Here is a 17,206-nt window from a genome sequence, read left to right as displayed (position 1 = left end):
GATAATGTGATAGTTAATTATGTCAGCTTAACTAGGCCAAGGGATGCCCAGATAGCTGGATAAACATTATTTCTGGGTGTGTCTGTGAGGGTGTTTCCAGAAGAGATTAGGATTTGGATTGGTGAACTCAGTAAAACAGAAGGTCTTCCCCAACTTGGGGAGGCATTATCCAATCCACTGAGTGTCATAATACAAAAAAAAGGAGAAGGAAGGTGGAATCTGCTTTCTGCCTAACTGAGCTGGGATACTGGCCTGCCCTCAGCACTGCTGACTGTCAGGCCTTCAGACCTGGACTGAAGTGAATCCACACTACTGTCTCTCTGGCTCCCGAGCCTTGGAATTACACCACCATCCTTCCCGTACCCCAGCTTACAGATGGCAGATTGGTGGAACTTCTCAGTCTCCATAATCATGAGAGCCAATACCTTATCATAAATATATGCTACTGGTTCTGTTTCTTTGGAAGTCACATACTAATACACATGACAATCATCAATGCTATTCTACTAATATGTCTGTTCCAATGGGACAAGACGATAGAGCTACAAGCCGAAATTCCCTTTTTAGGTAACTATATGAGGTCCAATGGCCAAGGTTCTCTCCTGTGAGGAGGTACACTAGTGAGGAGACGGTACACTAGATTCACAATGAACCAAGTTCCTGTCTGTTCATCCAACTATACGTTAACATCATTTGTCCACACCTCTGCTGTGACATGTTAATAAGGGCCCCTGTGCACTCATCACTTGACTTTAGCAAACTCTTCAACAGCCCATTTGCAATTTATTAAGACAGAAAATTATGTATCATCTAGTGAATTAAATGAGGGTTTGATACATTTTCCCATTTCCCAACTCAGTCAAAGAGAAACACTCCAAGTCAGCAGGACATTATGAAACCTGAGCACATGGAAACCAGAAGGTCTTCAGATTCTAACCAGCTGGGTAGCAGACCCCACTGCTTGGCTCCCCAAAGGCCAAAGACACAATGAAAGCCCCGAGGGGACACAGGGATCCCAAATACTTCCCTAAGCCATCAAATCAGCAGGAAAGGGAAAGCTCACCCTCCCCTCCCAAAAAAAGGTCCACGGACTGCTTACCAGGACTTGGCTCCCAGGGACTGATTTGAGCTTAAATCAAAAACAGTATAGATAATCCAGACATGTATAATTCATAGTTGACTACATTACCTCTTCTGAATTTATGATGATCATAATTTGTGGAAAGTTTCTGAGGAATACATAATTGATAACATACTCCATATAGCAATGCAAACTGCCAATGGAGACAATGAGTCAGGATATATTAAAACAATAGATCCTTTTAGTCAATATTTATCAGGCACCCACTAGATACTAGCCCACAGGAGTCATCTGTTTTGATATTGGTATCTGCTGAAAGAAAATGGGCAATAACTATAGGGTTCTCAAAGAACCAAGGACCCCAGAGCCTTTGATTATGAAAGATTTCTTGAGCTCCTACAATGTGCTAGACACTATAGAGGTGCTAAAAATAAATTAAGATTCATTTCTAGTTCTTGAGGATCACATAAGCCAGTGGTTTAACAATATATTTTACTTTTCTTCTTGTATATAACTGTGTACAGAGCCACATGATAATCATAAAGACTTATTGAGCCAAACTTACCAAGATAGAGTATTTTCTTAATATTTATTTATTTATTGGGTTGTGCTGGGTCTTGGCTGCAAAACACAGAATCTCAGATCTGCATTGCAGCATGTAGGATCTTTAGTTGTGACATGTGGGATCTAATTTCCTGACCAGGGCCTCTTGCATTGGGAGCACACAGTTATAGCCACTGACCACCAGGGAAGTCCCAGAAGGCAGTATTAACATATCTCAATTCAACTAGCTCCATCAGGAGCCTGAAGTGAGCTGTACCTGTTGAGAATGGTTTCAGCTTTAGTTTTCTAATACAAAATCACTCTGTGGGACATATTTTTACAAAACAAATACCCAGTAGATTTTACTGAGTGAACTGGAAAACCAGTGTGAACCAGTGATGAAAATAACCTAAAAACCAGGCAAGGACTTCCCTGGTAGTCCAGTGGCTAAGAATCTGCCTTCCAATACAGTAGTGGTTGTTGTTAGTCACTAAGTCATGTCTGACTCTTTTGTGACCCCATGGATTGCAGCCCACCAGGCTCTTCTGTCCACAGGATTTCCCAGGCAAGAACACCAGAGTGGGTTGCCAAGCTCTCCTCCAGGGGATCTTCCTGACCCAGGGATCGAACCTGTGCCTCCTGCTTGGCAGGTAGATTCTTCAACACTGCGCCACAGGGGACATGGGTTCAATCCTTGGCCCAGGAAGATCCCACATGCTTGGGGTCAACTAAGCCCATGCACCACAACTACTGAGTCCATGCTCTAGAGCCCAAGCTCTGTAAACAAGCAACTACCGTGAGAAGCCCGTGCAACACAACTCGAGATCTTGTAGCCCCTGTTTGCAACAACTAGAGAAAACCCACACACAGCAATGAAGACCCAGGGAAGCCAAAAGAGTATTTTTTAAAAAGGCAATTTACAGAACAAATTCATTAAGGATCTACAGACAAAAAATATACCTTTCATATCATTTAAATACAATTTGAGTATCTTCACATCTCTTTGCTTTAAATGTGCATATCGCCTTTACATAGCCTCCATGCTTCCAATTTTATGTTGCTTATAAATAAAGACTTACTTTTAGTACTTTAAAAATTTTAATCTACACTATGATTTCATTTTAACAGAGTGTGGCTACAATGTGGCAATTCTGATGTCTCATTAAGCATCTTAATTTTAGTTATGTTTGGGTAAACATGCTTAGGCTCACAATATATAAAAACTGTGTAATTAGTGTTTCATATAAAAGTCTATTAAATTTCCAAACTATCTTCTGTTACTTCATAATGATATACAGTTATTACTAGTTATAAAAAAGTAAGTGCTCATATATGCAAAGTAAAATTTTTTTCCAGAAATAGATTATCTTCAGACTTCCCTCTCTAAAATGGAAATCATCTATTCATTTGCAAACTACACACTCCAAAAATATATGTAAATGGAAGAGTGCTGTCTGGTTAAGGAAAGAATAATCATTACTCAAAATGTGTTTCAGATGGAAAAAACAGAAGAACTGAAATTACCATAAACCCCCATTGTAAATTATTTAAAAAATCATCTTAAATACACATTAAAGAAAAATCATGTTAAAAACATATCTTAAAGAAAAACAATTAGCAAAAGCCTAAATGATTGATGATTTTGGATTTCTAGGTATGCTTGCTATTAACTCTAATTATCTAAGCAGTTCAATGAACTCACACCAAAGGAAAGAGAGGGTAGGGTATAACTCAGTGAGAACTTCATCTTTAATTACTTAGATTTATGAAGAAATTCTTCCTGGGGGTGGGAGGGGGAGCCAAGGGTAGAAATACTCAGAAACCAAAAAATGACTGAATAGCACTGCCTGTCACATTTGCGAGTTAGTTACCTAAGATCAGAGTTTTAGAGGAGCTTTTAAGAGGCAAAGTAGAGAAGTGAAAGGAGCTCATTTTTAGAGTTTAACAGTCTGGGTTTAGATCCTGAGATCTAAGAGAAAGAAAGGCAGAGGAACCAGAGACCAAATTGCCAACATCTGCTGGATTATAGAGAAAGCAAGGGGATTCCAGAAAACATCGACCTCTGTTTCATTGACTACACTAAGGCCTTTGACAGTGTGGATCATGACAAACTGTGGAAAACTCTTGGAGAGATGGGAATACCAGACCATCTTACCTATCTTCTGAGAAACCTGTATGTGGGTCAAGAAGCAACACAGAATCTTATATGAAACAACTGACTGGTTCAAAATTGAGAAAGCAGTACAACAAGGTTGTTTACTGTCACCCTGCTTACTTAACTTATACACAGAGCACATCATGAGAAATGTCGGGCTGGATGACTTACAAGCTGGAATCAAGGTTTCCGGGAAAAATATCGACAACCTCAGATATGCATATGATACCACTTTAATAGCAAAAAGTGAAGAGGAACTAAAGAACCTCTTGATGAGGGTGAAACAGGAGAATGAGAAAGCCAGCTTAAAACTCAATATTAAAAAAACTAAGATAATGGCATCCAGTCCCATCAGTTCAGTTCAGTTCAGTCACTCAGCCGTGTCCAACTCTTTGTGACCCCATGAACCACAGCACGCCAGGCCTCCCTATCCATCACCAACTGCCGGAGTTTACCCAAACCCATGTCCATTGAGTCTGTGATGCCATCCAACCATCTCATCCTCTGTCTTCCCCTTCTCCTCCGGCCCTCAATCTTTCCCAACATTAGAGTCTTCTCAAATAAGTCATCTCTTCACATCAGATGGCCAAAGTATTGCAGTTTCAGCTTCAACATCCGGTCCCATCACTTCATGGCAAATACAAGGGGAAAAGGTGGAAGCAGTGACAGATTTCCTCTTCCTGGGCTCTTAAATCACTGTGGATTGTGATTGCAGCCATGAAATTAGAAGATGATTGCTTCTTGGCAGGAAAGCTATGACAAACCTAAACAGTGTATTAAAAAGCAAAGACACCACTTTGCCAACAAAGGTCCATAAAGTAAAGGCTGTGGTCTTTCCAGTAGTCATGTATGGATATGAGAGCTGGATCATAAAGAAGGCAGAGTGCTAAAGAATTGATGCTTTCAAACTCTTGAGAGTCCCTTGGACAACAGGGAGATCAAACCAGTCAGTCTTAAAGGAAATCAACCCTGAACACTTAATGGAAGGACTGATGCTGAAGCTCCAATACTTTGGCCGACTGGTTAGAAAAGACCCTGATGCTGGGAAAGATTGAGGGCAGGAGGAGAAGGGGGTGACAGAGGATGCGATGGTTGGATGGTATCACCAATTTAATGGACATGAACTTGGGCAAACTCTGAGAGATGGTGAGGGACAGCGAGGCCTGGCGTGCTGCCTTCCATGGGGTCACAAGAGTCGGACATGACTTGGCAACTGAACAACAACAGAGATCTCAGAGAAGTCTCTTCACTTCCCAGGGCCTTGGATGCATCACTTGAAAAGGACACAGTTTGCACAAAGGACCTCAGGGTCTCTTCTAGTTCTTTTTGCTACCAGAAGATCTGCAATGGGCTTCCATCTGAACTGGGCATTTATTCACTTAAAAAGCATTCATGGCATTTTGTTCCAAACATTGTGCTGGACAATGTAAAGATGAGAAGACAAAGTTCCTTTCTTTTTGAAGGGCTCCCACTCTATCAAGTGATATAGACATGCAAAGAAACAATGCCAGACTTATTCAGTAAATGCTGTGATAACAGTGCCAAGTGCTGCATGCCCAGGGTAAATTAAGGGAAAAAGAATTGAGGCCAGGGAGGGAACTGGTGGTGAAGGCTTCCTAGAATGAAGAAACTATTAAACAGCACCGGGGGCTCAGCTGAGGTTGGAAATTACATATTTGAAATGGTTCTGATTGTTGGATTAGTACACAGCAGCTACCAAAGGGGAAGTTATCCCCCAGATATCCCATAGCTGCAGCTTAAGTACTATCACCTCTTTTGCAGACAGAAAAAAATTCTAATGGTAGAGTTATACTCTCTGCTTTTACCTGAGGATAGTACTGCAGAATGGATGGTTTCCAGTCTCTGGTCTGTCCACCACCCACATAAGCAAAGAGAACCAAGCAGAGTACCCACAGCAAAATGAGGGGTATGGGAAGAATGGGGAGGTCACACCATCTTCTAACATGAAACATGAGGGTTTGCAATTTTTTGCAACACATTTCTCACCACTGGTAGAAGGATCAGGGATCTGAGCATCATTGTTTCTCCCCAATCACTTTGATTTTATCCATCACCCTTTATAGAATGGAGTACAGCAGGGCAATCAGCCTCCTAATATATCTCTCTCTTTTCAAAATGGAAATGTTTAAGTTGGGGTTCTTCAATCTTGAGAAGATGCCAACTTGGGCCTGCCAAATTATTCAGTCTCAGGGATAAAACTGCTTTAGCACTCAAATATAATACTGGAAAGATCATTCTAAATATAGACACCACTTTCTGAAAACAAGTAAATTATCTGCAGCAATCTCTTACATGTTCTATGCCTCTTGGATACCATTAGCGTTCTTTGGCTGCCAGCAACTGAACCTGATTCTGGCTTAGGTAAAAAATCTGGAATTTACTGGAAGGCTATAGGGGAGAAGTGCATACAATCAACAGGGCAGCTGGGGATCCAGACTGAGAAAAAGACACAAAAGGCAACTCCTAGGGCCCAGGCAGTAGGACCACTACCTAGCATCCCACAGGTACAGCTGCTGGAAAGATACTCATGTCCTTGGAACACTCTGTTCAGGTTTCAGACTCCAGGAAGTGAGAGTCTCAATGCTCTGGTCTATGTTATGGACTCCAGTCCTCATTATCTAAAAATGTGATAAGGCACTCTGATTAACAGCCATCTTAGCCTGTATCCAATGGAATAAAGGTAAACTCCAAAGGGAAAATAAAATGCTATGATCCAAAGAAATTGAAATGGATGCCATCAGTCACCAAAGCAACAAAGATCAACTCCATCCCCTTATAAAAAAAAACACATGGTCCTTTTCTTTAAACATCAAAACCAGCATAGACCAGAAATTTTAGAACCCTGAAGACAAATGTACTCCAATAGGATACAACTCTGAGTAAACCTCTGTCTTTAGTAAAGGTGTGCTGTAATCTGCAAAGACAGTGAAAATTGTTAATCATGTGGTACTCTAGGTTCTCCCTTGGGTATAAGCTGAGTGAGACGTCTCAAAAAAGGAAATCAACTATGCACACAATAGTCATAAGGAGCTGGAACCGCTATATTAATATCAGACAAAAGAGACTTGAAGACAAGAAATATTGCTAAAGATAGAGACATCTTATAATGACAGAAGAATCACTGTATCAGGAAAATGTACACATTATAAATGCATGCACATATAACAACAAAGCCCTGAAATTCCTGAAGCAAAACTGACAGAACTGAAAGGAGTAATAGGCAATTCAACAATAAAAACTGGAAAAAGTCTCAGGACTTCCCTGGTGGCCCAGTGGCTAAGACTTCACCTTTCAACGCAGGGGGTGCAGGTTTGATCCCAAGTCAGGGAGCTAAGATCTCACATGCCTTGTAGCCAAAATACCCAAAACATAAAACAGAAGCAATATTGTAACAAATTCAATAAAGACTTAAAAAAAAGAAGATGCACATCAAAAAAATCTCTAAAAAAAAGTCTAAATAAATTTAAAGAGATTAAAGATATACAAAGTTGTTCTCTGCCCACATTAAATTAGAAATCCACAAAATATCCACTAAATATAGGGAAACCCCAAACATTCAGAAATTAAATAACATACTTCTAAGTAACACATGTACTAAAAAAAGAAATCACAAGGTAAATTTTATGATACTTTAAATTGAATGAAAACAAAACCACAAAATACCAAAACTCATGGAAGCAGCCAAATCAGTGCTCAGAGGCCACATTATGGCTTTTAACACCATTATCAGAAAAGAAAGATCTCAAACCAATTCTCTAAGCTTCTACCTGAAGAAACTAGAAAAGCAAACTAACCTAAAATAAGCAGAGAAAAATGAAATAACCTAGAGTTGAAAGCAATGAAATAGAAAACAAAAAAGCAAATATGAAAAAAATAAAACCAAGAGCTGATGCTTTGAAACACTGAAGACAATATTAACACAGCAATTCTCCCCAAACCGATCTATACATTCAAAGCAATCTCTGTCAAAATCTCGGCAGAGTTTTTAATGGAGCTAATCCTAAAATTTATAAGGAAATACAAAGGACCTAAAATAACTGAGACAATTTTGACAACAGCAAAGTTGGAGGGCTTACACTGTATGATTTCAAAATGTACTCTTAAGCTAAAAATTAAGGCAATGTGGTATTGGCATAGGAAAGCCATACAAATCAATGGCATTCAGAAATTAACCTTTAAATTTCATGATCCATTCATTTTTGACAAAGGGGCAAACAGGAAAATGATCGATTTTCCTTGGATACCCATGTGAAAAAAAAAATTAACTTAGATCTTTAACCTCACTTCATACATGAAAATTAATTCAAAGTAACTCACAGACCTGAAAATAAAAACTAAAATTAACTTTTGAAGAAAACAGAGCACAAAAGCCTTATGACCTTGTGTTAAGCAAACAGTTCTCAAGACACACCACCAAAAACGTAAACCTTTTTTAAAAAAAACTTGTAAGTTGGACTTCATTAAAATTTGTGCTTCAAAAGACACCATTGGGAGAATGAAAATAGAAGCCACAGAATGGGAGAAAATATTTTGCAAATCTCCTATCTGATATGGGACCTGTATCTATAATATACAAAGAAATCTTACAATTCAATAATAAAACAAATAACCTAATTTTAAAATGGGTTCTGACAAATGTTACAACATGGATAAATCTGGAAATCATTATGATAAGTGAAATGACCGAGACCAAAAGGACAAATACTGTATGACTGCACTTATGTGATATACCTAGAAAAGGGACAGAAAGCAGAATAGAAGTTACCCAGGGCTGAGGTGAAAGTGCAGTGGAGAGTTATTGTTTATATTTACAGAATAGAGTTTCTGTTTGGGATAATCAAAAAGTTTTGAAAATCGACAGAGGTCATGGTTTGCATATAACATTGTGAATGTAATTAACGTCAGTAAACTGCACACTTTAAAATGGTTAAAACAATAAAAATCTTACCACAATAAAAACTAATTTTAAAAAATGGCAGAAGACTTGGGTAGACCCTTCACCAAAGAAGACGCACAAATGACCAATAAGGACATGAAAACATCATTAATTATTAGGGAAATGCAAATTAATAGCACAATGAAATACCACTACACGGCCACCATAATGACTACAATCAAAAACAGAGATGATAGCAAGTGCTGAGGATGAAATAGGGAAACTGGAATCCTCACACATTCCTGGTGGGATTGTAAAATGGCAGAGCCACTTTGGAAAATTGTTTGGCTACATTTTAAAAAGTTAAACATAAGCTTACTGCAAGACCCAGCAATTCCACACCTAGTCATCTACTGAAGAAAAATTAAAATACATCTCCATACAAAGACATGTTCACATGTTCACAGTACCTTTAGTCACAACAGCTAAAAACTGGAAACAATCCAAATGTCGATCAGCTGATAAGTGGAAAAACAGAAAGCTGTATATCCATATAATAGGATATTATTAGGTAGGTTTAGTCACTAAGTCATTTCTGACTCTTGCAACCCCACAGACTGTAGCCCACCAGGCTCCTCTGTCCATGCGATTTCCCAGGCAAGAATACTGGAGTGGGTTGCCATTTCCTTCTCCAGGGGATCTTCCTGACCCAGGGATCGAACCCAGATATTGAACCCAGGTCTCCCACATTGCAGGCAGACTCTTTACCATTGAGCCACCAGGGAAGTCCAATAGGATACCACTCAGACATAAAGAGAAACGAAATACATATTTCAGATACATGCGAGAACATGGTTGCACCTCAAAAAGATTATGCTAAGTGAAAGAAGCTGGATGCAAAAGACTTCATATTGTAAGATTCTATTCATAGGAAATGTCCAGAAAAGACAAATTATCTATAGAGACAGAAAGCACACTAGTGGCTGCCTGGGTCTGGAGTAGAAGGAAGGATTACCCGCGAACAGGCTGATAGAAATCTGGGGAGTGATTGAAATGTTCTATAACTGAACTGTGTTGATGGTTGCACAATTCTATTAATTTACTACAAATCATTGAATTGTACACTTACAATGGGTAGACTTCTGTGGCTTTTAAATTGTACTTCAGTAAAGCTCTTAAAATAAATAAATACAAATCTGAAACTGAAAAAAAATCTTGATTTCAGGAAGCATAATTAAAATACTATCTCCATGACATAATACAAAGGTTTTCCTTAATCTAGCCATATAACTTTTATTTGTATATTTTCAAACTACATGTGTAAGATACTGACATTGCTCAGTGATGTTAGCCCGGGCCCTAAATGATCTTAAGCTTTCTGAATTAAATTCTGTGGTCCCTGTGATTGCTCAATAAATAGCAGTAAATTTACAAACTCTAAAAATAGACAATACTGGCCTTTTCTTGGGCTCATTTCAGAGAAAAATAGAGCAATAAAAGCGAGCCTGAGAAGCAATTCAAATCCCCAGATTGTCTGAGTAATCAACTGTATTATATATAATCATTATGACCTAGAAACATTTCATCTGAAGCAGCAAAGGCTGACCCAGTAATTGATTTAATAGCTGTCTTCAACGACATGAAGGGTTTTACAGGGAAACTATCCGACGAGTTCTCCTCTCTTTCCATTGAGAGCCAAACAAAACAAAGTGATTTAGTAATCAGCAAGGTACACAGAGATTAAACACAAATAACACTGACAGTAACTGCTACCAGATACTGGAATATACTTAACATATTTGTTCAAGCTGTTTCCTTGGCAATCATTAAGACTGGACAAGACAGATGGCTGTGGTGTGATGGCAGAAATGCCTGTGAGGGGTCATCAGGTGTGGGCAGATCTGTCTGTGGGAATGCACCATACTTCCGCATGCCATACCTCGATATCCCGATTCAGTTGCTTCACTATGGCAGTGATGTTTCTGATGTGCTCCTCCAAGAAAAGCCTGGCCAAGCGGTCGCCTCCCCCTTTGTTCTGCATTTTCTGCAAGCTGCTGACGATGTCGTCTTTGATCCGGAAGGCGTGCTCCACGAGCGCGGCCGTGGTTTTCTCGTGGCAGAGGATCCTGTCTTCCAGTTGCTCCACTAGGCTAACGGATGAGTAAGGTGCCATGGTCAGGGACTGGCTGTGTCGGGGCATCGTTCGAACTCGCCTACAGAAGGGAGCCCCACATTACTAGGTTGTCAGTTGGGGAAAAAGTCATTTTTAAAGCCAGATTCAAGACTTCCCAGGAAAGGCAGATTATCTATCCTTACAAACTAAATGAAGATTTGCAGCAGAGTTTCTGCCCCAAAGAGTTTTCTTTGTGAGACAGGCAGCATCTTTAATCAACGGTCCACAGAGAGTCAAGTGTGCTGGTAGCAGGCTCCATGCCCTCCCATGCAGCAAGAGGCTGCAGGATCAAAGCTTATTAGCAAAATCACTGGACCTGCTTTCCTTCCCCCTTCCCCTAGAGCAGTGGCTACAAACTCAAATGCCTACAAGGGTCAAGCTGCGGATATAAATGAGTGAAGCATACCACACAGGATACACTAGGGCATGGCAGGGACTTTGGAAAACTGAAAGGGGCATTCCTCACCTAAGGGAGCCACAATTCTGTTCCACCTGTGAATAACCATTTGGGAATGCAGATTCATTCTTCCAGATCATCTGATATTTCAAGAAGAACAAGGAAATTTGGGCTTGCATGTGAAGTCACCTGATTTTTATTTTATTTATGTATTTTTGGCCACGCCACAAGGCATGTGGGATCTTAGTTCCCCGACCAGGGATCGAACCCGTGCCCCCTGCATCGGAAGCACAGAGTCTTAACCACTGGACCACCAGGGAAGTCCCCACCTGATTTTTAAAATGTTAACAACTCATTTAAAAAGTATTTAAGATGATCCAGGCCAAAAAATGTATTACTTCTATGAGCCAGTTTTGGCCTATGGACACCCAATTTGCAACTTCTCATTTAAAAGTTTTAGTGGAGATATCAGCCCATAAGCCTCCAGAGGTACATTTTATTGTTAATCAGAAGTACGACCGTAACGCCGGGCTGCCGTGAAATCTCCACCGGTCACAATCACTGAACGGTCCATAGTGTCCTACAAGTCAGAAGCTGGGGAGGGGACACAACAGTACTACTCTTGCCCTTAAGAAAACTCATTCTTGGATATAAAAGAAGCTGCAAGGCTTCTTTTATGATGACCATCATGCCCACTATCAGCCCTCATGGAATTGGTGGAAAGAAAAAGTATACCTTAGATGCATATTTTCCATATATTATACCTTTCCTCGGTGACAAGAGAAGGAAATACAGTGCTCCGTTGGGCCATTTTCTTTTTAATAATTCACATCTGTTGAAAAAATAAGCATTAAATTATTTAACAGTTTATATCTAGAACATAAATGACCTTGGAGATTTCCCTGGTGGCTCAGACAATAAAGAATCTGCCTGCAATGCTGGAGACCCAGGCTCACTTCTTGGGTGGGGAAGATTCCCTGGAGAAGGGAATGACAACCCACTTGCCTGGAGGTATTCTTGCCTGGAGAATTCCATGGACAAAGGAGCCTGGTGGGCTATAGTCCATGGGGTAGCAAAGTGTTGGACATGACTAAGTGACTAACACATACATACATACAAATCTTATTATTAAGTTACTAAAGGCATCAAAAATTATGCTGACATGCTGATCAATTATATTATTAAATATCTTACATATGATAGAAACAGAAGATGTCCTAAAATTAGGAGAAAAGAATCAAGAATCAAAGTACTTTTGAACTTAATACCATAAGCCCTGCTGGACAGATCAACATGCGTGCGTACATGCTAAGTCAAGTTTCCTAAAGTTTTCTCACCCCCATATCTGCATCTCAAGTTTGAAAAACCACTTTTATAGATACAAGATAGTTTCTTCAACAGACTTAAGTCAATCTTGTACTTCTCCATAGAGCCATACAGAAAACTATCTTAGGAATTTATCTCAGCAAATTTAGTAAATTCCATAGCAAATTACAAGCATTATTTTAAAAAATAATCTTAATAGAATAATGCATGATCAACGAGGTTTAATTTGGGCGAATTTATCTATCTACTAAGAGGATGAAATGATACTCTTCATTAAAACTTTAAAGCTGTTATAAGATATGATCATTCACATTACATCAGGGGTATATAAGGAACATTTGATCATCACAATGCATTAGAAATCTGAAAAAATTAGAGGTTTTAAAAATATTTCATTACTTAGGTTTCTCAATACTGCTGTTAATTGCCTTAAAACAGTGAAAGTCTAGTAACTATGATAAGATTCAGTAATTAGTTCTCATTTAGATGCTGGATTGAGAAATGCTTTTCTGATTAAAATCATTGTTTTGGCATCATCTACCCAGTATGTTATTTTTAGAGTTTCAAAATGTGAACTTTTCCCTTTCCTGGACAAATAACTTTGAATTTAAACAAATTACATTTAAGAAAAAAAAGTGTTCAATGCCAAACAAGCTATGATGCCAAAAGAGCTCTTCAGTATTAAAGAAAATAATTTGTCATTTAAACTACAAAAATTATGCCAGTGTGAAATATGTAGAATCACAGAATCTTTACAATTTTAAAGTTGTAAAATATCTTAGTTGAGATATTAATCTAAAGAATAACCCAACCTAAGAGACATTCATTCATCAGAAGGACTGATGCTGAAGCTCGAATACTCTGGCCACCTGATGCGAAGAGTCAACTCACTGGAAAAGACCTTGATGCTGGGAAAGACTGAAGGCAGGAGGAGAAGGGGATGAAAGAGGATGAGATAGTTAAATGGCATCACTGACTCAATGGACACGAGTTTGAGCAAGCCCCAGGAAATGGTGAAGGACAGGGAAGCCTGGTGTGCTGTGGTCCATGGGGTCGCAAAGAGTCAGACAAGACTGAGCCACTGAACAACAACAAAAAAGAGACATTTGGCATCTACTATATAGCCAACTAACCTAGATAGAAACAACAAAAATCCCCTCCCGGAAGGGCTGTCTAGGCTACAGAAACAGTAGACATCTAAAGCAACTTGGAAACAAAGAAGCAAGTGGCCAACTAACCACAAGAACAAAAAAGCACAGGTAGAAAACACTAACTCATAACGTTATATTCAGGGACTTCCCAGGTGTTCTAATGGTTAAGAATCCACCTGCCAATGCAGGGGACATTGGTCGATCCCTGGTCTGGGAAGATCCCACATGCCTTGAGGCAACTAAGTCCATGCAACACAACTACTGAAGCCCATGCACTCTAGGGCCCACAGGCTGCAACTATTAAACCTGTGCACCCTAGAGCCAATACTCTACAACGAGAGAAACCACCGCAATGAGAAACTCACACACCACAACTAGACAGTAGCCCCCGCTCAATACAACTAGAGAAAACCCCTGCAAAGAAGACTCAGCACGACTATAAATAAATATATAAACAAATATTTTTAAGTTATAGTCACTGTCATGTTTAGTTCAGTTTAGTTGCTCAGTTGTGTTTGACTCTGCAACCCCATGAACTGCAGCACACCAGGCCTCCCTGTCCATCACCAACGCCCAGAGTTTACCCAAATTCATGTCCATTGAATCAGTGATGCCATCCAACCATCTCATCCTCTGTCATCCCCTTCTCCTGCCCTCAAATCTTTCCCAGCATCAGGGTCTTTTAAAATGAGTCAGTTCTTCGCATCAGGTGGCCAAAGTATTGGAGTTTCAGCTTCAACATCAGTCCTTCAATGAACACCCAAGACTGATCTCCTTTAGGATGGACTGGTTGGATCTTCTTGCAGTCCAAGGGACTCTCAAGAGTCTTCTCCAACACCACAGTTCAAAAGCATCAATTCTTTGGTGCTCAGCTTTCTTTATAGTCCAACTTTCACATCCATAGGTGACTACTGGAAAAACCATAGCCTTGACTAGACTGACCTTAGTTGACAAAGTAATGTCTCTGCTTTTTAATATGCTGTCTAGGTTGGTCATAACTTTCCTCCCAAGGAGTAAGGGTCTTTTAATTTCATGGCTGCAGTCACCACCTGCAGTGATTTTGGAGCCCAAAAAGATGAAGTCTAACACTGTTTCCATTGTTTCCCCATCTATTTCCCATGAAGTGATGGAACCAGACGCTATGATCTTAGTTTTCTGAATGTTGAGCTTTAAGCCAACTTTTTCATTCTCCTCTTTCACTTTCATCTAGAGGCTCTTTAGTTCTTCTTCACTTTCTGCCATAAGGGTGGTGTCATCTGCATATCTGAGGTTATTGATATTTCTCCCAGCAATCTTGATTCCAGCTTGTGCTTCTTCCAGCCCAGCGTTTCTCATGATGTACTCTGCATATAAGTTAAATAAGCAGGGTGACAATATACAGCCTTGACGTACTCCTTTTCCTATCTGGAAGCAGTCTGTTGTCCCATGTCCAGTTCTAACTGTTGCTTCCTGACCTGCATACAGGTTTCTCAAGAGGCAGGTCAGGTGGTCTGGTTTCCCATCTCTTTCAGAATTTTCCACAGTTTATTGTGATCCACACAGTCAAAGGCTTTGGCATAGTCAATAAAGCAGAAATAGATGTTTTTCTGGAACTCTCTTGCTTTTTTGATGATCCAGCGGATGTTGGCAATTGGATCTCTAGTTCCTTTGCCTTTTCTAAAACCAGCTTGAACATGTGGAAGTTCTCGGTTCACATATTGTTGAAGCCTAGCTTGGAGAATTTTGAGCATTACTTTACTAGCGTGTGAGATGAGTGCAATTGTGTGGTAGTCTGAGCATTCTTTGGGATTGGAATGAAAACCGACCTTTTCCAGTCCTGTGGCCACCTCTGAGTTTTCCAAATTTGCTGGCATATTGAGTGCAGCACTTTCACAGCATCATCTTTCAGGATTTGAAATAGCTTAACTGGAATTCCATCAGCTCCACTAGCTTTATTCATAATGATGCTTCCTGAGGCCGACTTGACTTCACATTCCAGGATGTCTGGCTCTAGGTGAGTGATCACACCATCGTGATTATCTGGGTTGTGAAGATCTTTTTTGTACAGTTCTTCTGTGTATTCTTGCCACCTCTTCTTAATATCTTCTGCTTCTGTTAGGTCCATACCATTTCTGTCCTTTATTGTGCCCAACTTTGCATGAAATGTTCCCTTGGTATCTCTAATTTTCTTGAAGACATCTCTAGTCTTTCCCATTCTGTTGTTTTCCTCTATTTCTTTGCACTGTTCACTAAGGAAGGCTCTGTTATCTCTCCTTGCTATTCTTTGGAACGCTACATTCAAATGGGAATATCTTTCCTTTTCTCCTTTGCTTTTTGCTTCTCTTCTTTTCACGGCTATTTGTAATGCCTCCTCAGACAGCCATTTTGCTTTTTTGCATTTCTTTTTCTTGGCAATGGTCTTGATTCCTGTCTTCTGTACACTGCAGTATTATTAAAATAATGAAGATATGGACACTACCTAAGTGTGATTAATAAATAAAATGTGAAGTACACACACACACACACACACACATATATGTATGTGCAGTGAAATACTATTCGGCCAGAAAAAAGGATAAAATCTTGCCATTTGCTACAACACAGATGGACTTTGAGGGCATTAAGCTAAGAAATAAGTCAGAAGGTGAAAGACAAAAACTATATGGTCTTTAAATCTTAAAAAACAAAACACATAAAAATCATACCAAACTTACAGATACAGAAAACGGAATGATGGTTGCCAGAGGTAGGCACTTGGGAGCAGGCAAAATGGATGAAAGGGTCTAAAGGGTCAAACTTCCAGCTATAAAATAAATAAGTCATAGGAATGTAATGTTAGCATGGTGACTGCAGTTAATAATACAGTACTGCATACTTGAATGATCCTAACAAAGTAAATCTTAAAAGTTCTCATCACATACATACAAAACTTTGTAACTATGTGTGTTGATACATAAGACTTATTATGGTGATCATTTTGCAATATATACAAATACCAAATCATTTTATTATGTACCTAAAGTTAATATAATGCTCTATGTCAATAAAACCTCAATTTGCAAGTTTTTAACAACAACAAAAAAAAACCATGGGGAGGAAAAAAGGGAGAGCTCTTTGTTTTCTTCCTGGGTAGCAGCCAGGTCAGCAAAGAACTGATGAGAATGGATAGGATTTCCCAAAGTAGAGAACAGAGAGACTGTGCCACACTTTCTCTCCTCCACATTCCAGCATTATCTCTATGTCCTTTATTCTCAACATACTCTGGCTTAACTCCTTCTTCAGCCTCATCCTAGGCCACTTCATACCATAGTCGTCTCCTCCAGCCAACTCTAACCTTCTGCATGGCCACACTCCCCACCACTGTCCTTTAGCATGTAATGCACTTCACTACCACCATAACTTTGCCTGTGTGCTATATCAGAAATGCCCTTCCCATCCCTGCCTGCCTAGAAAACTCACCCCCATCCTGAAAGATCCCACCTGCCGTTCAAGTCATGAAATGGC

The 17,206-nt window shown here is 39.6% G+C and overlaps 1 protein-coding gene and 1 non-coding gene across 8 annotated transcripts in view; both read right to left on the bottom strand.

Annotated features, from left to right (window-relative positions):
- The window catches only part of FAM81A (family with sequence similarity 81 member A), a 79,796-nt gene that overhangs the window by 43,214 nt on the left and 19,376 nt on the right, over positions 1-17,206 (bottom strand). For 3 of the 7 annotated variants that reach the window (XM_043920742.1, XM_043920741.1, XM_043920744.1), the window contains exons 2-3: positions 12,011-12,078; positions 10,616-10,889 (exon numbers count right to left, since the gene is read on the bottom strand). In XM_043920742.1, coding sequence (XP_043776677.1) covers positions 10,616-10,889; positions 12,011-12,057 — 321 coding nt within the window. In that variant the 5' untranslated portion in view covers positions 12,058-12,078. Of the gene's footprint in view, positions 1-10,615; positions 10,890-11,315; positions 11,387-11,981; positions 12,079-16,416; positions 16,435-17,206 lie in introns of those variants that run through there. The other 4 variants (XM_043920745.1, XM_043920746.1, XM_043920743.1 and 1 more) reach the window with 3 other exon arrangements.
- TRNAG-UCC lies at positions 11,494-11,566 on the bottom strand. The gene has a single exon. It is a non-coding gene; the product is annotated as a tRNA-Gly (tRNA).

Source organism: Cervus elaphus, chromosome 12 (genome assembly GCF_910594005.1).
Source record: "Cervus elaphus chromosome 12, mCerEla1.1, whole genome shotgun sequence".
Lineage (NCBI taxonomy): Eukaryota > Metazoa > Chordata > Mammalia > Artiodactyla > Cervidae > Cervus > Cervus elaphus.
This window is presented reverse-complemented; position numbering and strand designations above follow the sequence as displayed.